Below are 26,255 nucleotides of genomic sequence, written 5' to 3' on the forward strand. Positions count from 1 at the left end.
GTGGGCGGGGCTTGGGTGCGCTGTAGGTCAGTCGGTAAGTGGGCGGGGCTTGCGTGCGCTGTAGGTCAGTTGGTAAGTGGGCGGGCTTGGGTGCGCTGTAGGTCAGTCGGTAAGTGGGCGGGGCTTGGGTGCGCTGTAGGTCAGTCGGTAAGTGGGCGGGGCTTGTGTGTGCTGTAGGTCAGTCGGTAAGTGGGCGGGGCTTGGGTGCGCTGTAGGTCAGTTGGTAAGTGGGCGGGGCTTGGGTGCGCTGTAGGTCAGTTGGTAAGTGGGCGGGCTTGGGTGTGCTGTAGGTCAGTCGGTAAGTGGGCGGGGCTTGGGTGCGCTGTAGGTCAGTTGGTAAGTGGGCGGGCTTGGGTGTGCTGTAGGTCAGTCGGTAAGTGGGCGGGGCTTGGGTGCGCTGTAGGTCAGTCGGTAAGTGGGCGGGGCTTGGGTGCGCTGTAGGTCAGTTGGTAAGTTGGCGGGGCTTGGGTCCGCTGTAGGTCAGTCGGTAAGAGGGCGGGGCTTGGGTCCACTGTAGGTCAGTCATGGACTCCAGTTTGCTCTGGAGAAATTACTTGTACAGTTCTGAGCCAAAATGTCACCACTTTGGAAACACTATCAAATCTGATTTAGAGTGTGACTCAGGGACAGAGAACATGCATCAGTCATCCAATAGAGCAACATAATCGATGAGCAGAACACCAGAGAAACTTACTCCGAAAGGAGAAGAAAACAAAACAGCCCCCAAGTCATTGGTTGAATGTTGCCAGGGTAACCAGCAGACAATAGACAGTGGATGAAGCTAAGGTCAAGGGGTCAGGGGTTGAGGCTCAATGGAACTGAACACAACAATGGGATTCACCCGCCACGACAGCCAAGTAACCTTCCTTTCACTGCTAACAAAGCATGTAGATGAAACAGGCATTTGATTGGTGTCGTTCTTTGTTGGTCAGAGGCCTGACTTATTGTCCCCCCCCCCCCCCCGAAGACAACAAAAAACATCCAAACACAGATAGAAGTTCAACTTAAATTGTTTGTTTCCATTGTGTTTCAACTGTGTCTGTTGTAAGTAAAGCATAATGAAGCCTGCAGAGTGAGCCATCTGCCTAGCTTTAAATGGCTGACAGCTAGTTGACCGACTGAATAACGAAGACAAGTCCTGGCGTGTTTGTCTCATTAGTGTGCAGTAGAGAGGATGAAGGCGAAGAACAACATAAAGGAGAAGCCCAGAAATAAACTGCAACGGAATTCCCTGAGGTCCTGTTTTCCAGCCATGTATATAGACCTATCTGACAGTATTTTAAAGATGAAGAGGACAGCCTAGAAGACTTGCATTGGAACAACTATAATTAGGTTTGATGTTTGGGCTGAAATGCTGCATTGTGACCTTAAAGGGTGTTCAAGTAAACTGATATCCTGGAATAGTGGGATATCATCACCCACAAGTTTGTCCTCAACATTAGAATCTCTTCCAAACTCTGATTGGCCCCAGCCTAGTGGAGTAGTCACCCACTCACACAGAGTAGCCGTGGATACAGCCAGCCTGCATCGTCCAGACCCATTCCCGAAATAAATACATTTAAAATGTCAATTAATAAAGTACATTCCAAAATGTTAGTTAATAAAGTACATTCCAAAATGCACGTGCAAACATGTTCGTTAAATATATTACATGGCAATATATTTATTTTTGACCATTCATTGATGGGTACGCAGTATGCACGAGGAGCTTTGTAAACACCCAGTGTGAAACTCCAGCGACCAGGCTAATCCAGACATGTCACAGGTTGTACATATGACGCCAGCTGTGAATCAAGGAGGCCTGACATTCTGTTTCAGGTTTGGACAAACAGGACAGACTGGTTCTCAAACTTTTTTTGTAAAAGGCTTAACCATACTTCCTATTTCTACCACAATCTTAAAGGCACTGGCTTTGGGTTGTTAGTTGGAAATGTGTCATTTCATTTGAAGACAGGAACGGGATTGTTTAAAAGTTGTCAGCCAGAACCTAAAGTGTCGGGCATGTAAGGAACAAGAGTTAGTTAGGCGTTCAACCCCTCTGACAGTGACACCTTCCCGAAAGCAAAGCCAATACAACACAAGATCTGACATCAGCTGACAACCGCAGAGAATCCGGTTTCTGTTTGTATGACATCATCAGCATATTACCTCCCACATGCACGCCGAATGACCAATCGCTGTCCGTGGTTCGTACCATACGGTAGAGGTTGCCATGACGTAGATCAGTGATAGATGATTGACAGTTTCGTGTGTTTGACACCTTGTGAGTTATTTGGAATCCGTTAGATCTGGTTACATGGAATCTACTGAAAACATTATGTGGTTGAGTCTTTCTGCAAGCTACTGTCGATTCCTGTCGTGTCCGTAACACAACCAACTAAAAAGCAATGCAGCCCAAGAACTCATTGGTTTTGGTCCTAACAGTGGCTGACACATGTCAAAACTAAGCCACATTATAAGTCACACTAGATGATTTTCTCAGGAACATTCTGACATCCCCTAAGTACAGTGGATATAAAAAGTCCACACACCCCTGTTAAAATGCCAGGATCTTGTGATGTAGAAGAATGAGACAAAGATAAATCATGTCAGAACTTTTTCCACCTTTAATGTGACCTATAACTTGAACAATTCAATTGAAAAACTAACTGAAATCTTTGGGGGGAGAAAATAAAAAATCTAAAACCTGGTTGTATAAGTGTGCACACCCTTAAACTAATACTTTGTTGAAGCACTTTTTGATTTTATCTTCTTCTGGTGAAGTCATGCTTTTGTGGATTTGGATGTGTGCTTTGGGTTGTTGTCGTGCTGAAATATGAACTTCCTCTTCATCTTCAGCTTTCTAATGGACGCCTGAAGGTTTTGTGCCAAAATTGCCTGGTATTTGGAACTGTTCATAATTCCCTCCACACTGACTAAGGCCCTGGTTCCAGCTGAAGAGCATGATGCTGCCACCACCATGCTTCACTGTAGGTATGGTGTTCTTTGGGTGATGTACAGTGTTGTTTTTGTGCCAAACATACCTTTTGGAATTATGGCCAAAAAGTTCAACCTTGGTTTCATCAGACTAACACATTTTCCTACGTGCTTTTGGGGGACTTGATGTTTGTTTTTGCAAACTTCGGCCAGGCTTTGATGTTTTTCTTTGTAAGAAAAGGCTTCCGTCTTGCCACCCTACCCCATAGCCCATTCATATGAAGAATATGGGAGATTGTTGTCACATGTAGCACACAGCCTGTACTTGCCAGAAATTCCTGAAGTTCCTTTAATGTTGCTGTAGGCCTCTTCAGTTTTCTTCTCATCTTTTCATCAATTTTGGAGGGACGTCCAGTTCTTTGTAATGTCTCTGTTGTGACGTATTTTCTCCACTTGATGATGACTGTCATCACTGTGATCCATGGTATATCTAATGCTTTGGAAATTCTTTTGTACCCTTCTCCTGGTTGATATCTTTCAACAATGAGATTCCTCTGATGCTTTGGAAGCTCTCTGCAGACCATGGCTTTTGCTCTGAGATGCAACTAAGAAAATGTTAGGAAAATCCTACTAGAACAGCTGTTCTTCATTTGTGATTGATCAGAGTCACTTTAAAGGATGGCAGGTGTGTAATGACTTCTATTTAACACGAGTTTGAATGTGATTGGTTAATTCTGAACACAGCCACATCCCCAGTTATAAGAGGTTGTGCACACATATGCAACCAGTTTATTTAAAGGTTTTTATTTTTCATTTTTCCCACTTAAGGATTTCAGTTTGTTTTTCAATTGAATTGTTCACATTATAGGTCACATTAAAAGTGAAAAAAGTTCTGAAATGATTTATCTTTGTCTCATTCTTTTACATCACAAAAACATGGCATTTTAACAGGGGTGTGTAGACTTTTTATATCCACTGTAAATGTTTCCCCTGGGAGATTTAATAGATGTGCTTGGGAAAGGTCATTAATCAGTAGAGAAATTTAGAAGAAATTATAGCTTGGTTCAACCCGGGTAACACAGGAAATGAACTAGAGGTGGCGCCAGAGGTGGGCTCTGCACTGAATAAAAATACTGGCCTCTTCAAGACCTGAATAGGATTTTTTTGTGAAAGTGCACTATGATATATTTCAGTATTAAATATTTTTACACTGGTGGACAATTGGCGCCGTCGAGTTGAAATGGTTCCTAAAACATTGTGGACTATACATGCAAAAACAACCAGCTCAAAACGTGAGGTTCTAAATTATTTCTTGTTATCTGTGAAAGTCCCAGACTGCATCTCTGTTTTCTGCTTGAGTGTTCTGCTTGAGTGTTCTTCTTGAGTGTTCTGTTTGAGTGTTCTTCTTGAGTGTTCTGTTTGAGTGTTCTTCTTGAGTGTTCTTCTTGAGTGTTCTGTTTGAGTGTTCTGTTTGAGTTTTCTGTTTGAGTGGTCTGTTTGAGTGGTCTGCTTAAGTGGTCTGCTTGAGTGTTTGGTTTCTGTGTTTATCATACTGAACCTCAAACACGAACTGATCTTCCTTGATGTTTTCTTGAACTCCCACCTTTATTATGCATTTGAAACCGTACTTAATTTAGATTTAAATACCTGCTATTAGTTTAAATCAAAATGTTCATACTTTCAAACCAAATTAAAACTGGGTCAAGGACCAAAAACGTTTTGGAGCTCATAATCTAAACCACAAATTTCTTGAAATGGAAGCCAGATCAGCTGAGACAATTCTGTTTCTTTTCTTTAAGAACGAGTCAATCATTTTTCATCATTAATGTTGCCACACCTCCCTGCATCTCTCTTTCCCTCTCATCTTTCCCCCTCTGTCTTTCTTCCCCATCTTCTCTCTCTCTCTCAGATAAAATCCATACAAAAAAAGGGTTATATGGTAGACCTGGGGGCCCTGGACTGACGTCCTTGACTCCCCCTGTAAATTAATAGGTCATCCCGCATGCCTGAGTCAACAGGCTGGGAGGATGGAAAGGCAGCACTACCTCTGCTGGGAATCGGGGGGAGTCTGTCTCTGAGGAATCCTTTACTGGCATCCGTGGCTAAGACCTCGAGGCTCCAGTCACATACAAGAGAGGAAACATGATCCCCCCCTGCCTCTCTGCAGAAGGCTGACTGAACACAAGATGCTGAGATCGGAAAATGTGCCATATCGTGAGAGGTAGAGAGAAAGATGATAGCAGTACCGTGAGAGGCAGAGAGAGAGAGAGTGTGACATTGTGAAAGAGTGGTATTGTAACAGAGAAAGGGAAGACGGGACAGCGTTTTTGTGTGTGTGAGAGGGAGAGTGATATTGAGACAGCGAGAGAGGGACAGAGTCTTATTCTGAGAGAGGAAGAGAAAGTGAGAGAGTGTAATGCCACATATGATTGAAAGAGTGGGTCTGGGATATTAAGGAAAAGAGGGAGGGAGGGAGGGGGGGGGGGGCAAAGCCAGAGGGAGTGAGTCACTGCAAGTTTGGATATAAACACAAAAAAGACAATCAACTTCTGTAAACGTTTTCTAAATGGTCTCTTTCTATCTTCTTGTCTCTTAATCAATCTTTCTCTCTCTCTCTCTCTCTCTGTATGTCTGCTATATGTTCCCTGTGTGCGTGTCTGTGTGTGTGTGCACGTTGCGTTGGTGTGTGTTTGTTGTGGTGTGAGTGTGAGTCTCAGTGCGCGCGCAATGAGACCAGCTCGCTCAGTCACAATAGGACCCCAGCAAACGCGGCAGCCAGACAAAGGACCCGCTTCATGGTCCGGCCCGCATGTTGGCTGAAAGAGGGCTTTGTTCCATGCCAGCAGAGTCTACGCCACGTCTGCATTACATCAACACTAACACACAGAGCCAACACAGGCCACGGTCAGACAATGAGCATAAATTAGTCTGGCAAATTGGGTCAGCGAACCAATTAGTTAAATTCCCCACTGTGACATCGAACGCGTCCTCTGATAACAGCGCTGGTTAGCCGTTTTCCTACTCGTGGGGAGAAGTCATACTACATTGCACGCCAAAGAATGTCGACCTTCAAGGTAGCATTTTCCCCCAAAGAGTCCCACTTTGTTAGATCTTGAATAGAAGCAGTAGCCTCAGCCAAAGAATTTCTGAACATTTATTCATACCAGCATTGAGGTCATTCCATGGCTTGCATCTGAAAAAAAAAAAGAATTGAACAGCTTGGTGCCTAGTACAGCTTTGGTGTACAAGAGACTTTCCTTCAGTGCATGCCTGACTGAGTGCAAACTCATCCCGGGTTACCTCGCAAAGAGAAAATACAATGCATTTGTCAAACACTGCTGTGACCTCCCTCGTTAGATTAGGTGGAGTGTGTGTGTGCTCACGTGTGTGTAGTTTGTAGAACATGAGATTATGAGGATATGCAAATAAAAGTGTCAGTGAATGAGTTATCGTGTATGGGTGGAGACCTACCAATACCACAACATTGTGCCAGAGAGCACCGCGACCGATCTCTGACCACGCTACTCCTTCAGGATTGTCCAGGAAGTAACCTTGAGTTTGTTTGAGTTGGCCGGGACATCGCGTTAAAATGTTTTCCCAACTGATTGTATCCTCTAAGCAGGTAAATATATGGTTTAAAGGGCGAATGTAGTCCCCCGTACTCAGCTTGGCTGCAGAGGCCTTGGACTTGGAGAGTAACGGATCCAAACCTTTTCAGTCTGAACCATAAATCCTCTCAGGTTAAGGGCTCGGTTTTTTCTCCTTTTTTCCCCCCTTTCCTTTCAAGTTGTGGCATATTGTATGAAAGGAGGAAGGAGGTGTCGGGTACCCAACTACACACCTGTGAGGTGAAATATGATTTCTCCTCGCCTATTTCCTGGACTAGGGTCCAAAAGAGTGATCCGATAAACAAACCCGAATTGATCGGAGGGGCTGAGATGTTTTTTCCAGGGTACAGACAGGGTTTACCGCTAAATGCGCGTGAAATACTTCAATGGAAGGCGCAAATACGACTGTTTAAGTCACACATGTTACGCTTCAGGTAGATTGACCTTTGAAATTTGGTTGGAATTAAATATTAGAATATCGCTAGGCTTTCAAATAACGTAGCCTATCTTGAACGTTCAGGGTGAATCCATTAATGTGTGCAGTCCAATGTTTTCACGACCCACTAGGGTTTACCATGGAATTGAGGGGAAATGATTTACCGCAAGAGACTGCGGGTTCATTCTTCACCCTCTCCGTTCAGTGGGACAGGCCCCGCCAGAAAGCACAAACATTCCCACGTGATGATGGAATTACTCCTTCCCTTAAACGCGCGCTCAGAGCGAGCAGTGGAGCGCTCGTGAATCGCACGCTGCAAAAAGTAGATCAACTCCGCACCGCACACTTTCACTCACATGGACTAGTCGTGAATTTGGGGATGCTGTCGCGGGGAGTTTTACCTTCTGCCGTAGCCCTTTCCAAGAAGGACAACGAGTGTAACATGAGTGTTTGACGCTTTAAAAAAACAACAACAACATTGTTTTCAATTGGGCCCTTTAACTTGGAGAGAATCATGCCGGAGCGTATCAGTATTTCGGATTTCGTGGCTGTGACAAACGAGGACTTAAGTTCACCGGGTACTTCGAGTTTTCAGTCAAAAATTAGTGAATGTAGGAACACGGTCGCTGCTGTTGAAGAGGTAAGACGTGGGGTACTCGTGCAGGTTAGTTCCGCGCCACTGCAGAGGGATGTCGTAGTACGCATTGGTGTTTACCTGTCAGTAGGTAACTTGTTGACAGCGTCGGGTGGTACAAGGATTGGTGAATGTCTGTTTTTGCCTTCACGTCGTCCAAGCAAAACTGTTGTCTGGGTTCACTTTTAATAACACGATACGTAGAGACACTTTTTCCATTACATTTCACGAGGAGTGAGATTCATGATGTTTGGATTAATTCAAACATATGGTAGCAATGTTTACGAAGGGTGGCTTTATTTGCGGATGAATTCTGGAAACTGAAAGTATATCGCGAGTGCGGTGGTCCTGGTAGCTAGCAGTAGTTTGTTCATGCCGTCTGAGTTCGGCCAATCTTTGGCCTATTATTGCAAAAGTATCCACAGCGTAAATACTTTAATTCTAGATTTATTGAATTTAGTCCTCGTGTATGCTGTGTTTTAACCAAATCAATGAGTAACTAGCTACGTATAAATTAGTGTAGCCTAATTGAGGGTTAACCAGGCAGAGATGGCTGTGACACTGAATATCCTACTAGGGACAGAAGATTCGCGAACTTTTTCTTGCAGTGATCATAGCCTAGCTTTAACCTGAACACTATTCCGCCCAAAACAGAAAACGTGCACATGGGTTTATGTTTTGCCTGTTGTGTTGTGACTGAATTCCCAACAGTGTTTTGACATTTTCAGCAGGTCAACTGGCCGATACTATCAATTCTAATTACATCACCTTAAGTGGCCTGGAGAGTTAGTAAATTACATATGTTTCGAGATCTCAAGAGGAAATACTTTTCGAATGAGGCTTTATAACTATCTCAGACTTGCAGTATTAATAAACCCTGTTCACTAATAGCCTAACTCTTAAAATCAGCAGAATTGTAAGGGTTTGCTTTGTCCCCAAATCTAGTGTACCCCTCTGCTCAGAGCCTGATTCAAAGACCCTCCCCACCAAGACCTCCATTACCGGATATTAGTCTGTAGTGGTTTTTGTCATCCAGTGTTTGTGTAAAATACGTTAAGATAGGCAGTAATTGTCAACCCTTTGTGAAAATCTTGAGCAATATTTGGGAATGACTGAACATGCAAAGGCTATTCTCTGTTGTCAAGGCTTGTCTTGGCTACCAACTATAACTGAACTGCAATTTCAAAAATACATTTGGATTAAATACACTTCTCTCAAAGGCTGATCTTAGCAACGTGCCTTGTCAGACGTTTGCTGTTCGAGTGAGATTTCGGAGAGGCTAAAATATAACGTATGTTCCTCCATTTCAGCAGTTCTTAAATCCAAGGCTGTGTTAAATTTGCTTCAGCAGCACACTTCATTATTTCCTACCTGCTGTTTTTTTGCGATACAAAATGCTGAGGTTGGATAAAATGCCTGGTAAATGAAGCACAGTCCTGGCTGCAACATGCTTGACTCATGCTGTTCAGACCTGGCATGGCAGACCTGCCACAATGAAGGAATTCCAAGCCCGGTGTAACCAGAAGTGTCCCAAATTTTGAATCCGCTTTTTAAAAAATTATTATTATTCCATCTGGGCTGCAACAAAATGACATTCTCCATTATCGAGAGAGACACTCAGATTTACTCAATGCCACGCCTGCACAGGTTGAATGAATCCCTTATTTTTTTTATCATATGAAGGCTTAGAGGTATGACAGTTTTCACAGACCATAACCCCATCCTCCCCAAACCTTGACTCAGCACAGTGCTGTGGTTTTTCCTCGCAGCCAGTCGAAGAGCCACTCAGCCCAGCTAGACTCCAAGCCCTTGGCTGCACGGCGCACGTCCGTCGACCAGCGCATGCAGAGGATTCCGTCCGAGCCTCTTCACTCGGATCAGTTTGTGTGAGTCCCGGAGGTGGGCTTAGACTGGTGCTCTGTGGAGTGTTACGGGGCTTTGTGCTGGGATGACCTAACTGAGCGCATTAAGGGGCCACCACAAACACACACAGCAGCCCAGCAAGACGGATCTCATTTGGAGTGTGGACCGCTAGGAACGAGGTGTGCGGACGTGTGTATCTGTGTTCATTCCAACGGGTGATTGTGAAGGGACGGCCTATTTTAGCTTTTTGTTTGTGCGTGAGCGAGAAGGACAGTGGATTTAACTGTTGGGATGGAAAAATAAAACAAGATTCTGATACTGTGGCAAAATGTTTTGTCATCTAATAAAAATATGAACTTTTTGAGCCTGAAAGCAATGAGGTTGTTTTTTTTTCCGGCTGTGGTGGCAGCAGCATGTTGTGGGCATATTTGTTACTGTTAGTAACTGGAGCACTTGTCAGGATCGAAGGAAAATTTTGGCGCAATTAAGAAACGCAAATGAGTAATATCTGCTTCCCTTTGCAAGAGAGTTGAAACTGGGTTCACCTTTTAGCATGTCAGTGACCCAAATCGCACAGCCAAAGCTACGGTGGAGTGGCTGAGGAATGAAAAGGTGAATGTCCTTGAGGAGCACAGCACATCCCTGATCTTAATCCAACCGAAAATGTGTGGAATGATTTGAGGATTGCTTTCCATTGACACCCCTCTAGAAATTTGAAGGAGCTTGAACACTCCATGGCCTTTCCCGTTCTGGCTGATAACCATCAGAGTCTGAGTCATCCCCTGCAGTTAGACGGACCGTTTCTTTATACGGCTACTTAGATGTCCTTATTCGTCTCTTACATAGCTGGCCTTGCCTTTTCAGGAGAGGAGCCATTTTGGAATCCAACTTTCATTCCAGACCTTGTTTCAAATGGCAGTTCAAAAAATAAAAATGTTTTCTGCGCTCATTTGACCTTTTTTTTTTTTGCAATAGAAGAGTCCCAAACATGCCAACCACACCCATCTAAATCTTTGTTAATCACAGTAATTAGTGTAAACTCCTATATCAACTTACGTGTGCTCCTTGCTGGCTGGGTGTCAAGGACCCAGTGACCACTGCAAGGTCGTGGCTCTGTGGAGGCCGTGTGTTATGGCTTCAGCGTTCGTGGTTGGCTGTGCCTTTCCATTGCCGTGTTACTCCGAGTGGATAAGGACTGATAACACGGTTTGGACAGAAGAGAAAGGGAAGGGAGAAAAGGAGAGCCAGAGGGAGGTTAGACAAGGGGAGCGAGAAGAAAAGCCGAAAAATTGGCCGAACTCGCAGACAGAAGTTTCTATTTTCTATTATTTATTTTTTTGTGGTGTTTGTGGTTCTACAAATCGGTCCTCGTGCCGTCAGCTGGTTAATCGGCCGGATAGTGGCCCGTTATCCACGGAGCCAGGTATTCCTGTTGTGCTGCCTGACGTGGTTTCTGGGAAACAGACTGGTTGACTCATACGTTGGGGAGTCATCCACATACACAGACTCACACACGGGTGCTTGCTTTGTGTGCGAAGGACATTTTGGGGACAAACGTATTCTTATTCGTGATCTAATTTCCCTAGCGTTAACCGTACCACCCTGAGCCTAACCGCAACTGCTGAATGTTTTTCATCGGTTATTTACAAATGGGTGCTAATTACAAAAGAGATGTTTTTGTTGTAGAGGGATTTGCCATGGGTTAGTTTACTTCTGAGGGCCTGACGTCCTCACTGGGACAAATCTGTGAACATCCCAAACCCGGTAGCAGCTGTAACAACGGAGCTGTCTGAGGTTTGTGAGGCAGACCGTGGTACTGAGGAAGGATGGCGCATGTAGCCGTCGCTGTCGTGGTAACACAGTTATTTATGACTGGAACACTGCTGTTCTTCTCTACAGCGTAGGGAACTCTGGTGTGTGTGTGTATTCGTTCCAGGATGTGTACTTAAATATGGGTATGTGTAACTTGGTTGGTTGTGTGTGTGTGTGTGTGTGTGTGGGTGTCTGTGTGTGTGTACATCTGAATTCCTGCAGTGATACTTCAGACGGGACCCAGCGGTGTGAAACGCAGGTCCTCTGGGCCCAGCCTGGCGAACCACCACTGGACCAGTTAATGTAACACTGGTTATTTAGGGAGGGGGGAGACCTGTATTATACTCTGTGTTATTTTCAGTCCCATGCCATTTCCATTAGACAAGTACTTGTAAGACATGGGAGGTCTGTCTGCTACGCCCTAATGGAAAAGCAGTTCCCGATCAGCTCTGTCCTGGCAGCCGATTGGTGGAACCAGCTTCACCTGTATGCCAGGTTAGCACAGTCTCTGCCCATTATCGGAAAACATCAGGAAAGCCTACCTTCTTCAAGTGTTTGCATTAACTGCAGGTTTAAGAGAAAATTACTATTTTGCAACGCTAAATAAAAATGAATTTAAGCTATAATAATCCAGTATTAAATAGCGTTGATGCCAAAGGATTATCACACTGTTCGTTGGGTTCTTATAAAGCGCTGCATTTAAATCTAGTTCTTAACCAGTTCTAAAGCCCCCCCCCCCCCCGCCCCCCATTTAATTAGAGGCTGTGGGGGCAGTCGACATTAAGGTAGAACAAAGAAGCAGCTCTACCACAGGACAGTACACGGCACGGTTGGATCCCCAATTTCCTTTCAAGTCTAACCGAACCGTGTTGGTGAACCTGAAAAACGACTGGCGAGGTGAGTTCAGGTAAATGGGTGATGTCATCAGTTCTGTGATGTCAAATGCTGCGTTTCTAGACAGACTCACTGCTGATTCACCTGTGGTCTTAGTTTGGGTCTTAAATGGAATAGCGTCATGGGCTTAGTCACCCCGTGGGAAGCACGACCTGAGCCACTCGATGGAAGTGTCTGTCAGGAGATGTTTCGAGGGGTGACATTTCGATTGGGTGAAATCTGGGTGTGACCCCATGGTGTTCTGGGATTTTTGATGAGGTGTCATTGACGTCGACACGTCATAATGGTCTGATAATGTTTTACATATTAAACAGGCGCATTGGTCCTGTTTTGGCCTTTTGGTACCTCAGGGTTAGTGCCACAGCTGTTGATCTGAAGGTAGGATCGAGGCCATAAGGCAGGGGTTGGAGACCCCCGATTCCCCAGAAAGCTTAAGTGGTCTGTTGCTGCCACATGGAATAACCTGCCTTCCTGAAACCTTTTGGGGATGGCAGAGTTTTGCTGAAGAGACCTACACATGGGAGTCTAACCACTAATGTTCCTCTCTCGATCCTTTCTCTTTATGTTTCAGTCTTTGGAGTTCGACCAGAGCACCTTGCAGAGGATGAAGAAGATGGTCAAGGGCATCCACAGCTCTGGACTAAGTAATTGACAGTACACACACGCGCACACACACACACACACACCCTATTGCATGTAACTTCAGGCTTTAAGCACGGTGTCACCACACATTTCAATAGAAAACAGGCCTATTCGGCAGTGTTTTCAACACAGCTTCCCATTTGCTGGGAAGTGACCCTGCCTGTGGGAGGGCAGGGTTGTTTGTTATGGCCCTGTCACCTGACTAGGGTGTGGTACCGGGACGTTATTGGCTAATGTGTGTCTGGATGAAGTGAATGTTGTTGTCTATGGGATATTCTGGCAGAGCCACTCCTCGCAGGGTGTTGGTCTGTCTCACATTAATGACAGACAGTGTGCGCGTGTGCGTGTGCACGCGTGCGATTTTGTCTGTTTACGTTCAACTAACCTAGTGGGGACTCAAAATCCCAGCAAGGAAAGAGTTGGTTTCTGGCTTATCGGCTGTTTAGGCTAAAAGTTACTATTGGGGTTAGGTTTATGGTTGGGGTTAGGTTTATGGTTGGGGTTAGGTTTATGGTTGGGTTTAGGTTTATGGTTGGGGTTAGGTTTATGGTTGGGGTTAGGTTTATGGTTGGGGTTAGGTTTATGGTTATGGAAAAATAATGTGTCCCAGTAATGATGGATATTCCTAAAGTGTGTGTCTATTTCTTGAAGTTGGCTGCCCAGGATGACTTTGTTTGTGTGTCTGTGTGTGTTTAAAACATATAATCAATGTGTAAGTGTGTATGTGTGACCAATTTTAACCTACCACTTGGGGCTTTTCAAATATTGACTTTGTTGGCAGGTTGGTTAGAATGATCAACTCTCTCTCTAGTTTGGCCTGTTAATGTTGTCCAGTTCCAGCAGTGAAGAATGCAGGATACGCTTCACATTTTCTACTAGAAAGGGTGGTTTCATTTGTTATTATGGAGGTTCAGATTGTCTGGGCTTTGGGTACTAGTAATAAACATTATTGTATTCTCTCACAACAATATTCAACTGACCTGAGACATTAACTTTGCCTCTACAGTGATTTTGGTGTTTATGTTTTAAAAATAAAAGGCCAATACATAAAAAAAAACTGCTTTTCTTAAATAAAAAAAAAAAAAGGTCTGTTTCCCATTTTGGGGGTTTGACTGTCAGTTGTGAGTCAGAGAGATGCAGAGTTGGGAAATTAGGTTTGTGTCAGTAAATACAGCTAGCATTTGAGAACACCCCACTATTCTCTTCATACTCAACCCCCCCCCTCTCCCTTCTAACTGGAATCATATGGGGCCTTTTGATTCCAGTAAGCAGGGCCCCTGTTTTCCTGTTCACCATTAGTGGCTGAACCCCTAAATCTAACATGATAGTTGGGGTGTGTGTGTGTGTGTGTGTGTGTGTAGTTGGTTGGTTTGTTGACCACCTAACCCATTCTCTCTTTTCTGTTTCTCCGTTTGTCTTTCTCTTATCCTCTCATGCTACATTCTTCCTCTCTCCCTCTTTATCTCCCGCTGTCTGTTCTTTCCTACCAGTTCTTGCCAGACAACTGAAGCCAAAATGTAAATGCAAAATTTTTCTGATCTGTGACACTTACCTGCGGTTGTTTAGGTGACGTCAAACTGAAGAGTGCCGTACGAAACAGTATAATTCGATTTTGAATCAACCAGTCAGAATATCAGGATTTGCCCACATAGAGTTCTGGCTCTGGGCCGACCCATTGGTTTCTGGACCAATCGGATGTTTGGGTTGTTTTTGTGACTGGTGGGTCTATTCACTTCTGGAGAAGAAACTGTTGTTTGTGGGCATGGCATAGTATTTGTCAGGAGAAAGGAGTTTGGGAAACCAGACCAAATCCCTCCCCGCTTCTCGCTTTCTCTTCTGCCACCCCCCCCAACACAGAGTGGCCTATTTTTCTCAGCTCTGCCAGGGTCCAGTGGTTTGTGCGGAACAGAGAGATTGGTTTTTGCTGGGGGTTTTTAAGGTCCATTCATTATCTTCCCCTGGGAGTTTTAGTCAGCATTCTGCTGCTCCTCAGATGTTTGTTGCTATGAAGACTCCCATGGTTGGTGTTCAGAGCTCAGCTCAGACACACAAACACACATCCAGAGACCCTTACACGCATGCGTAGACCTGTACACACAAACCCGCCAACATGAACCCACACAGACACGTGCAGACACTCACTCACAGCAGACAAAGGCTATGATCTGAAGTAAGCCCTCATATGTTTGGAGTGTCAAATTATACGCACATATGGAACATATGAAGGACCACTTCTGTAAACACCTGAAGCTCAATGTCTCAGGAGACTTCCTGAGGACTTATCAGAAAGCCCAGCATTGAAGGCCCTTAGTATTTCCACCTCCTCAGGATGTCGTAGATGATGTGAAGTGCTGGACATTTTGCCTTCATCATGGCTGTCCAAACACTGGACAAATGTAGCCTCGCTGTTTGAGCTTTGGGCTAGGAAGTGAAATGTTTCTGATATGAAAAGCTTTGGACCTTTTCACTGCGGATCGGAGATGACCAAAAATAATTTTATAGCCTGTTCGGAGCTCAGAACAGCGCTGTTAGCATCTACCGATATTACTAATTTAATCTGCAGCAGAAATATTAAGTCCAACTTCAGCAAAACTGTACTTGGTAGAATGCTGAATCGATTTAAGTCCATGCTTCATTGATCAAGTTATCCTTGATGCCAGGTGAAAAATGGGCCTTTTGTGTTTAGCAGTTATTTCACCAGAGACAATTTGTTTAACTCAGTTCAAATTTTCTTTAGAAATATTTGTTTATGAATTGGCAAAACATTTCTTGGTTTAGCAAATAAATGTTGTCCATGCCAACATTACCAAAACCCGTTTTCAGAGGACAGAACCAACCAGTGTTTCTGTGGTTCTAGGTCACGTGGAGAACAACGAGCAGTACATCGAGGTGCTGGAGAACCTGGGGAACAGTCACCTGACCCAGGAGAACAACGAGGTGTCGACGGGGTTCCTCAACCTAGCTGTCTTCACCCGGGAGGTCACCGCACTCTTTAAAAACCTGGTGAGAGGAGGTGGCTGTCTGAGGGACACCGTTTGCCACAGGGAGTCGGGGAAGACGGGCGGGGTTACAAATGTTTTGCCCGTCTGGGCTTCGTCAGTGTCACAAGGGTTGAGACAGATGGGGGGGACTTTTAGGGATAGGGAAGAGCTTTGGAAAGTAGGGCAGAGGGCAAGAGCAGATAGGCGCTAGGAGACCCGTGAGTGGGAGGTGTTGAGATGGTGTGGATTCATGGCAGTGATGGTGTTGAAGGAGGAGTACTTGTTCAGACGACAACCTGTCAGTCCTGTGTGACGTGTGGAGCTGAGGCGATGGGGCCCTGTGTGTCGGTTGACCTTTCCATCCATGAACCAGTGGCGTTGGGTTCTATCATTGACCTGCGGTGAATGCAGGCTTTACGTCATGCACTGGGAGAGGGACGTTATACCACAGCTGAGGGCTGTGTCGTACTGGGGATGTGCAAATATAGAATAGTCCATGTTATTATAAATTATAGTCAACTTGTAATTATCTGCTCCATCTGCAAAATGTTGGCTAATTCACAATGTATGTTTGGAGTGCTGAGAAGGTTCGGATTTAACTCTAATCTTGTAATTAATGTGTTCGTGAGTCTGTGATTCAAAAGCCATTTATGTGTGTGTCCTTCTTTTACTGGGACCAGAAATCTCAAAGTGAACCAAGGAAACATTCCCATGAGTCAAGGACAGTATTCGACAGCAGTTAGGTTTATGGTTTAAGTTACAATCAGGGTTAAAATTAGGGGTAGGGGCTGGAGCTGAGTGTGGAGCAGAGGTTTAATGTGCCCTAACCAATCAATCAATCAAAGGTATTTAATAAATCCTTTTTACATCAGCAGTTTTCGCAAAGTGTTTTTACAGATACCCAGCCTGAAACCCAAAAAAGCGAGCAACAACATGGTTTAAGCACAGTGGCCAGGAAAAACTTGGGTCTAGATTGTAAGAGTACAACATTATAATAATTAATAATGCTTGTGTGACCAGGTGGACAAGGACAGGGACAATTGAGGTGGACAAGGACTGGGGGGGTGGGGGTTAGGGGCAGCAGGAATCATAAGGCAGCCGCTTGATCTGCAACACAACCAGGAGGACTTTTGACAGGGACAGCTACGAGACATTCTGGCCAGGTAGTCCACATTAAGGTTAAACAGGACAACAGGAAAGTCAGAGAGCGCATTCCTTGGATTCAGAAGGATACTTGAGGATACTTTACAGGCAGAAAAATTATTCTTGCATGCCTTGATCCGACTGATGTCCCAGTTGGATGTGTGGTATGGAAAAAAGCAGAATAGCCTGGCCCCTGGATGCCTAGGAGTTAGACATGCCTTCATATTCAACTCCCCCGAGCCCACTAGAGGTTGTCGTGATGAGATGGGGTTGTATGTACCATTTGGGTGAATTATTATTTTGTTAAATGGATGGTGCGGGGGGGGTTTAGGATGGAATTAGTACTTTTTTGGGTCACCACAAGGATAGTGAAGGCTAGAATGTGTGTTTGGACACTGAGGGAGGTTATTTATGAATTAGTTGCAGTGTGGTCACAGCTGGAGGGTTAAAGGGCTCCTCTTTAGAGGAGGACGGGTAAGGGGAGACCTCGTGTGTGTGCGTGTGTCTGTGTGTGTGTGTGTGTGTGTGTGTGTAATTGTGCTGGGGGAGTTACAACAGCTGCAGTCCGAGCACTTCTCGCCTCTTTGAAAACTATTGCAATCCGGAACCCTCTCACCGATAGTCTCCATGACGATGATAATTCATCCCAGACCTCCATGCATTGGGAGCAGACGGGGCCCCTCCCCCTTCTTTCCCAGCTGTCAATCACCATTCCCCTAGCAGGCTCTGGAGGAAGTTCTCCAGGATACTGAGGAAACGAATCCAACCCACTGCCACTGTTTGATTTAAGACCTTTTACAGTAAACTGTGTGCGTGTACGTATGTGTGTGTGTGTGTGTCTGTGCAGACAGAACCCAAGGCCTTTTTCCATTCACTCAGTTCTTGGAAGCCTGTCAAAACAATCAAAGCCAAGTTTGAACTTTCAAAGCTTTGGGTTAATTTCTGGCAGAACCTGAGTGTGAACTCAGTTGGTTGAAGTGGTGGTTTTGTATCTAGCTACAAAGCTGCTTCAGTGCAGGACGTGTTTTAGAAACTGGATGGTCGGTCAGTGTGTTGTAAATTAATAGGATCTACACAACATTTTAGTTCTCTTTTACCAACAATTGAGTTGTTGGAACAACTCAGTTGTAGTAGTAAGTGGAACAACTCAGTTGTAGTAGAAGTAGTAGTAAGTGGAACAACTCAGTTGTAGTAGTAGTAGTAGTAAGTGGAACAACTCAGTTGTAGTAGTAGTAAGTGGAACAACTCAGTTGTTGTAGTAGTAGTAGTAAGTGGAACAACTCAGTTGTTGTAGTAGTAGTAGTAAGTGGAACGACTCAGTTGTTGTAGTAGTAGTAGTAAGTGGAACAACTCAGTTGTTGTAGTAGTAGTAGTAAGTGGAACAACTCAGTTGTAGTAGTAGTAAGTGGAACAACTCAGTTGTTGTTGTAGTAGTAGTAGTAGTAAGTGGAACAACTCAGTTGTAGTAGTAAGTGGAACAACTCAGTTGTAGTAAGTGGAACAAAGAAGTAGCCATCAGTGTTACTATGGAAATGTTCCATCAAATGTTTGGCTACTGGGCCTTTGACATGTACAGTGGGCATTTCCGGGCCTGTCCTTGTTCCTCAGTGGTCACTCTGTAAGAGCAGAGATGAATATAATGAAACAAGCTTTCATTTTCATGGAAATGTCTTGCAGTTATCTTGTAGTTGTGTTGTCGAGTAGAGTCACTGCATAACAGAAAATATCTCAGCGTGAGATAACCAGGAAAGGATGGGATACAGTCATTCCATCTGAATCTCATTTGATTTGGCAACACACCCTAAAGCCCACCAGCGTTATAATGTACCTTGTGGTTCTCTCAGATCCATGTCCCTCCAATGAAATGTGACTCAACAAGAAAACTTGGAACAACTTTAAAAGGACTCAAGAAAACAATACAGTCGCTTTCTCCCTCCTTTCCCTCTTCCTTTCTTTCTTTCTTTCTTTCTTTCCTTCTTTCTTTTTTATTCTCTGTTCTTCACTCTGTATTTGTTCCCCTGTCCTCCAGGTCCAGAATCTGAACAACATTATCTCGTTCCCCTTGGAGAATGTCCTGAAGAGCGAGCTGAGGGACAGTAGAATGGTGAGTACCACACAGTGTCTCTCCCTGTGACCGTTGTTTCCCCCTGAATAACCTCACCTGATGTACCTACCAACTTGACAGCTTCTTTTTATTGTCGGTCTTTGTGTCTGTAGCGGTACTGTTTGCTATGGTCCATATATGTTTGGCTAACCCAGGTGAGTCTGAGTATAGGAAATCATTAAAATACCTGGTACAGCTGGGTCGCCCTAAGAATATTTTTTATGACTTGATCAGTCAAGGTGATCATCAGCTTTAACAGAGACGCCACGTCTGGTGTTTGAACCCTGCAAAAACCTCGGCTCTGTGCTACAGATCTACTGTCCAATTCCACTTCATGGCCAACAGCCTTTTTCCGTATTTTTTTTTTTGCCAGTCAGTTAAAGCTTTACAAAGTTGAGTTGCTTTGGACGATGGTTTGGTCAGCAGGTCACTGAGTTTACTTCTCAAGTAACCCTGTAGGCTAAGTTCAAAGGTGTTTTCCATCCATGTGAATCGACCAGGATTGTCCATCGGCCGGAGTTATGTTGGTAGTTTACACACACACACACACACACTCTCTTGAATATTTGACAGTTGGCTTTTATAATTTTCAAATTCTTAGCACAGTTCAAGCTATATTTCCAACTGTTGACACATTCAGGTGAGTAGAGGAAGCTGAGCCTGCTGGTTGGGGAGCCGTGTGTTTGTTTAGTGTGTCTCAGGCGGTGGTGGCCATGGGCAGACAGACTGACTCTCAGCGTCTATGGACTGAGAATTTAACTACTAGGGCCCGGAGTATAAGCTGACTGGTAAAAAAACAAACAGTCTTGTGTTGAAGTTGATTATAAGGTGAGTGACTGGGCCTGTTGGACAATGTCCTCTGCCTGTCCACAGTTTACATGATCTAGGCTGGGGGCAATGTACTTGTGCTATGTCTGGCGTCCAGCCCAGCCAAACTCAGGCCTCTATTCTGTTCTCTGAATCAGGAGCTGAAGAAACAGTTGGAGAAAAGCTGGAAGGAATATGACATCAAAGCGTAAGTTGACAGTGAGAATTAAAGCTCTATTTTAGTCTCTTTTAATCTCTTTTTATGAACGCCGAAATCAGTGTATTGGTCATTATAATTTAATACAATGGTTTGAATAATGGAATGGTTTAATAACACTAAAATAAGTATTCACCACACTTGGTTGCACTTTAATGTGATAGAAATGTATTTAATAGATTTATTTCTGTTTTGGAAGAATAATTCTAACCAAAATGTTTGTATATAGACACCTAATTTACTTTAGAACAGTATTCACCCCCTCAATCAAAACGTGTTAAACACTTTTGGCAGCCTTACATCTATGAGTCTTCATCAGAAACTGTTGAACACCGTGAATGTGACTTTCTTTTTCTGCGACTCTTCCCAAAAAGTTTGGAGGTTCTGTCCGTTTGGATCATGGCTAAACCTAAATGTTCAAGTCTTGCAATAGATATTGAAATGGAGTCAAGTCGTAACACTCCCTGTATTCTTGGTAAACGACATCCGTGTTGATTGGAGAGTGTTGTGCGTTATTATCCTCTGAAAGGAGAATTCCTCCACCAGTGTCTGGTGGATATCCGACTGAAACGGGTGAAACTGAAACGGGATTCCCTATCAGATCTTCGCTGTGTTTATCTGCATCCTGTTTATTTTTTATCAGATAATCTTCCCCGTCTTTGGTGATGTCAGTCATGCTCCGTCAATGCTGCAATCAGTGCTTGAAAAAGGGCTTACGCAGTAATATGTGGTTTTGTTCTCCCCCAAACTTAAGGCTTTGGATTTAGAGTTTATTTTAGGTCAGTATTGCGTTGTTGAATGTAGGATAAATGTTTTGGAGTGTTCGTTATTTGCCTCACAGATGCTGTATGGATGTTGGTCAGAGGAAGAGTTAGTCAGCTTAAAGTCCCTGTCTTACTTATGTGATGTGTTAAGCTACATCGGACTCTTACAACTAATTTAGGCTTTCCTAAACGAAGTGGGTGAATACCACTGTGTTATATAATGTATGGGAAGGGTTTGGATGTCCGTGGTGTTCACTGTCCTTCCAACTCCTCGCCCACCCTTACTGGGAAGAGGCAGTGTGTTAAAGGGGTGTGAAGATAAGAGCAGTGAATACCTGTTGCTTTCATGTGAATCCTTATGGGGCCTGAGACCTTAAACCCTAACCTGGAAATCCATGCTGCCCATTTCCTAGGCCTAAACCCAACCATACCCTTCCCCTAACCTTAGATACCCAACTTTTTGTCTTTAATATAACCTTAATAACCCAACTTTTTTGCCTAAACCTAACCTAGAGATAAAGCCTGTCCCTATGTGTGGCATATTTTTCAGAATGCTCTTTTGTTTTATTAAGCCCCTTTATATATAACATATATGAGTGTGTGTGAGAGAGAGGGATAGACTTTTCCAATTGAATTTGCTATATTGTCATGCGGTGTAACAGGGTCCTGAACGCCACGTGTCCTTTGAGTAACCAGTCCTACACTACAACATCGTTACGTGGTAAAGACAACCGTGATAATCAACAGGCCAGTTAGTACATCAGTCATCAAGTGAAGGAGCTTAGAGGAAGAAACACAGTTAAAATAGAAAACAATGGCAAAAAATGCCTCTTTTGATGTTCCCATTTGCCCCCTCCTCCCCCCTCTATTTGACTCTCTCTCCCCTGCCCCCCCTCTCTCCCCCCTCTCTCCCCATCCATCCCTTCTCCATCCCCCATCCCTCCCTCCCTCCCTGGCTCAGTGGGAAGTTGGAGAAGGAGAGAAGGGAAAAAACCCGTCAGCTGGGCCTGATCAGGATGGAGGGGTACGACGTGACCGAAGACATGGAGAGAGAGAAGAGGACCTTTCAGTTGCAGATGTGTGAGGTGGGGGACTTGTGACTAGACACGACACACACACCAAATACCCAGGAAAGAAATGTCCAATTACTGCAATAAATAATGCAAGGACTGCTAATAAAAAAAGGGTATTTTGTATTTGTCTACCTGATATGTACTGGACTGTATGTTCAACGATTACTCTTTCGCAAATACGGAAATTCCCGACATAGGATTTGGGAAAAACCAGAGGATTTCTTTACAGTTCCTGTAATTATGCAGTCCTGTGTGTGCATGATGACATGTCCCCTGAACGTCACAGATCTTATCAAGAAGAGGGAGCCCACTCAAATTAGACCGCAAACAATAACGAGCGCTTCGTTGCTAACGCTTTGCCACTAAGACCCCTGTTGGAGCTCTGTCCCACTTCTAGTCCCTAGTAATCCCTTTTACTGGCACGAGGAAGGCGCTGGAGAACCTTTGCCCTTCTACCACACTGTTTTCCGGGCCACATTTGTTCTGGCATTCAACTGAAAACTTTAAAACATTTAACAATGAAAAGCAAAACAGTTTCTTATTGGCTGGACTGTACATCCTGGTTTCAGTCGTTTTGTGCTTAATGAGCTTGACCAGGCCCCAGTGTAGACAAGGAGGTTTAAAACAAGCCTCTTGGATCGGAGACACTGCAGCCCCTTCTCATTTTTTCCACAGGCAGCCGGAGAGTTCCCACAGCTGGCTACCAGGGTTTTCTCCCTACCTTTTTAAAACAACATCAAACAGTTTAAAAAGAGATCATGAAAAAAAAAAAATCACATTCTGAAATGGTTCTGTGTTATTTCATGTTTGGGCTGTGTCTTGAGATCCATATTAATAAATAAACGTTCATATGAAGGATCAGCATTTTTCTTGACCATGTGTTCTGTGCAGGCACATTTCTCGTTCTTATTCCGTATACAGTCCGTTTCCTTTACCGAGATTAATGGTTGACCAGTTGAATCAGCCAAATAACACGCACCTTTTTGAGAACTGGTCTAAATCTCAAGTAATATAACCACATGAACATATACACTCCTATATCCTGCGGTTTTGTTACCATGGTCAGTAATCCACATCTACATTCTCTGGTTTGGGTCCAGTACCTGCTGAAGATCCAGGATCTGAAAGTCCGCCAGGGTCCAGACCTGCTCCAAAGTCTCATCAAGTACTTCCAGGCCCAGCTCAAGTGAGTTCTCATTCCACTGCGCCAAACCGAGCCAGGATTAACAGAGCCCAGCTGTACGGGGTTGGCCCAGTCTAACTACACAACATCCTCAGTTTAACACCACTGAGCCAAGCTGAGCTGCACAGAATAGATCGTGCTCTAGTTTATCTTGTGGAGACCTGCTGGCAAATACAGTGATAAAAGAAACTAGCCAGCTCAGTGCAGTGAGGTTCTGGTTGGCCCATTAACGTGAATCCAAGGTCCTGGACCTATTACGTGTGTTGCGAAACCTTGTAGCTGTTTGGGCTTGTCTTGCTTTTACTAGCTCTGCAGTACTTAAATTTTTTTATGGTTTATGTTCTGTGTCAAGTTTTCTGAGTGTGTTTGTGGAATTTGTATTACCTTTGTGTGTTTGTGTGTCTGCACACTGTGAACCTGTGTTTTATGGCGGTCATCCGTTAACTACAGCGTTGTCTGTCTGGTCTCAGTTTTTTCCAGGATGGCTTGAAGGCCGCAGAGAACCTCAATCCTTTTGTGGATAAGCTGGCAACATCTGTACACAAGGTAACGACAACTGTTAATGGTTTTGCTTTCTTGTTTGTCAGGTTGACCCCTGCTGCTGAAATATACAGACTGTGCAAATATAACGTACAATTAGAAACCAGGCGCTGCTGGTTGGCTGATAGCTGTGGTATATGTCAGCAGTAAGGCACAGCAACGTGAGTTTTATGGCCAGGACTACTGCGTACTGGACCACATCTCGGAGTGGTTTAAGCTCTCATATACCACAGATATTTGTCAGTCAACATTCAAGATTATAAGAGACATAGCACATGTATGAAATGACGTTGCTTTTTACCTGTCTGATTGCATACCTGTCTAAGAGCCATAAGGCTTCTTGGAGGTTTGTGATATAATGCCGATATGCCACGACTAAGCACTGTGCATCCGATGCCTAAGAAAAGTTCTTATCTGTGTTGAATTCCCAATACACCACACCCCCTCGTGCTTTATTGGCCATGTACCACACCCCCTTGTGCCTTATTGGCCATGTACTACACCCCCTCGTGCTTTATTGGCCATGTACCACACCCCCTTGTGCCTTATTGCTTAATTATAGGTCAGCTGTAAAGTATATTAACAGTCAGGTCTTTGTTCTTTGTCAGTCAGTTTTGCCACCCACATGAGTGTTTATATTGAGAGAGGAAAAATCTGTCTTTTTGTTTCTGTCTGTGTTCATGTATGTATGTCCGCTTGTGTTTCAGTCTACCCCACTCTTTTGTCTACTGATACTATGTTCTGAAACAGGTTTTATCTTCAGTATGAGTTCTGCTTCTGGATTTCACTAACTATTTGAAAAATGATATACTGATTTTTGTACATCAATGGAGGGTTTGGTTTTTGGGCTTCTTAACGCACGCACACACACACGAGCGCACACACACGAGCGCGCACACACACTAAACCGTTACCCTCACAGATTTCGGACATTAGTCTTACTCTCCGCTGGCAGACAAGATGCAGCAACTGTCTGGTCGTAGATTCATTTCCCGATAATCACTCTAGCATTCCAAATGTGAAACTACAATATTATTTGCCAAATGCATTGGTGGCGTCACCCCTGGCTCCCTTCTGACTGCCCAGACAGGTTTTTCAATGCTCTTAAACCCCCCCAACTGCCAACCTGGATATTCAAGGTGCAGGAAATACTGTAGTTGCCAAGTTTAACTAGAAGCAGTGTATTGTCTTAGTTGTAGTAAACATTGATGAATATGTAACGTGGGGCGTTGGTGTCTTTTTACTGATATACGCTATGGCCGTTCTGTCTTTTTCTTTCTCTCTCTTTGCACCCCCCCCCTGTATCAGACGCTCTGTAGTAACCTGACTTAGAAGTGTTGTTGGTTTTTCTTGATTTGCACGATTGAAAGTACGGCAAGCTCAGGCTTGTTGTTTCTAAGGTTCAAAAGAAAATATTTTATGGGGAAAAACGTATTTTTTTTCATGGTTCACCAAGCCATTATAATTGGTCCTTGTTAAATCACATGGCAATGTTGATTCAACGAACAGGTGTTGTTGGTGCTAGCCCAATACTTTATCTAGCTGCACAACAGCTAGGCTTATTCCTGTGTTAACACAGCAACCCAGAACCCGAGGAGGGATCAGAACACTCTGTCATTCGATGTTTATTAGCGAGGTCAAGGATTGTTGGCTAAACAAAGGTTGCATTCGGCTAACAAACTGATGTCTGTCTCTCTGCTCACATGCATGTACATATGTGTGTCTGTGTGTTTGTTCTGCAGGTGCGTCAGAGCCAGGAGGAGGAGGTGAGACAACTCTCTCAGCTCCGGGACTCCCTCCGACTGCTTTTACAGGTGGAGGGGAAAGAGGTGCGGCTTACACCCCACACAACCCAAATACCCACAATGCACTTCTGAGCCTTCTGGCCCAAGCCGTTTTCCTCAGGCCAAATGAAGAAAACCTACTCGGTGACAATTTCTCCCATAATGTTATGAAGCATTTTTCCATAAAAAATGTAGCATATTTTCTCTACTCTCCTGTCTTAGGAATACTTGAATAGAAAGAACTCTGGCAACGGCTACAGCATTCACCAGCCCCAGGGCAACAAGAAATATGGCACAGAGAAGTCAGGCTTTCTCCAGAAGAGGAGTGATGGGTGAGTCAGTCAACACACACACACAGCGATGTTGAATAATGTACACACATGGTGGGACGGTTTCCCTGCGATCTAACAGCTGGAGTACAGTCAGAAGGGTTTGTAGAGGGCACCTCAGGGCGGAGGGGAGACATCGAGACGCTGCATTACACGGCCACATCTATCCACATTTTCCCCGACACTGAAGAAGACATGAGACGACAGATCATTTTGTTTAGTAAATTTGCAGACATGGATAGCTTGGGACACCACCCCCCGGGGCAGCGTGCAACACGTTTCCGACAGAGGCTGTCACTCAACTTTCCCCCGATCGACAGCCACATTCCCGCATGGTATATCTCAATGTAAATCCAGACACTATGGAAATGAATATGCACACTAAGATAAGTCTATCTAGCATTTTAATTCTCTCTCGTAATGTAAACAAACCCTGTGAGACACTGGAGAAGGGAAGAAGCCGTGCCAGTCCAGGCAGCTGGTCTTCATTATTCTGGGGTTAGGCCCAGGCAGCAAGGCCCGGCT

At 44.3% G+C, this 26,255-nt stretch overlaps 1 protein-coding gene across 3 annotated transcripts in view; it reads left to right on the forward strand.

Annotated features, from left to right (window-relative positions):
- Positions 1-6,442: 6,442 nt before the first annotated feature.
- The window catches only part of asap3 (ArfGAP with SH3 domain, ankyrin repeat and PH domain 3), a 34,701-nt gene continuing 14,888 nt past the window's right edge, over positions 6,443-26,255 (forward strand). Inside the window, exons 1-10 of one of the 3 annotated variants that reach the window (XM_029125417.2) lie at positions 6,443-6,538; positions 12,735-12,807; positions 15,663-15,808; positions 18,959-19,033; positions 19,999-20,048; positions 21,783-21,906; positions 22,995-23,080; positions 23,548-23,623; positions 25,360-25,446; positions 25,624-25,733. In XM_029125417.2, the coding sequence (XP_028981250.2) occupies positions 6,506-6,538; positions 12,735-12,807; positions 15,663-15,808; positions 18,959-19,033; positions 19,999-20,048; positions 21,783-21,906; positions 22,995-23,080; positions 23,548-23,623; positions 25,360-25,446; positions 25,624-25,733 (860 nt within the window). In that variant the 5' untranslated portion in view covers positions 6,443-6,505. Of the gene's footprint in view, positions 6,539-7,216; positions 7,601-12,034; positions 12,167-12,734; positions 12,808-15,662; positions 15,809-18,958; positions 19,034-19,998; positions 20,049-21,782; positions 21,907-22,994; positions 23,081-23,547; positions 23,624-25,359; positions 25,447-25,623; positions 25,734-26,255 lie in introns of those variants that run through there. The other 2 variants (XM_029125416.2, XM_029125418.2) reach the window with 2 other exon arrangements.

Source organism: Esox lucius, chromosome 15 (genome assembly GCF_011004845.1).
Source record: "Esox lucius isolate fEsoLuc1 chromosome 15, fEsoLuc1.pri, whole genome shotgun sequence".
Taxonomy (NCBI): domain Eukaryota; kingdom Metazoa; phylum Chordata; class Actinopteri; order Esociformes; family Esocidae; genus Esox; species Esox lucius.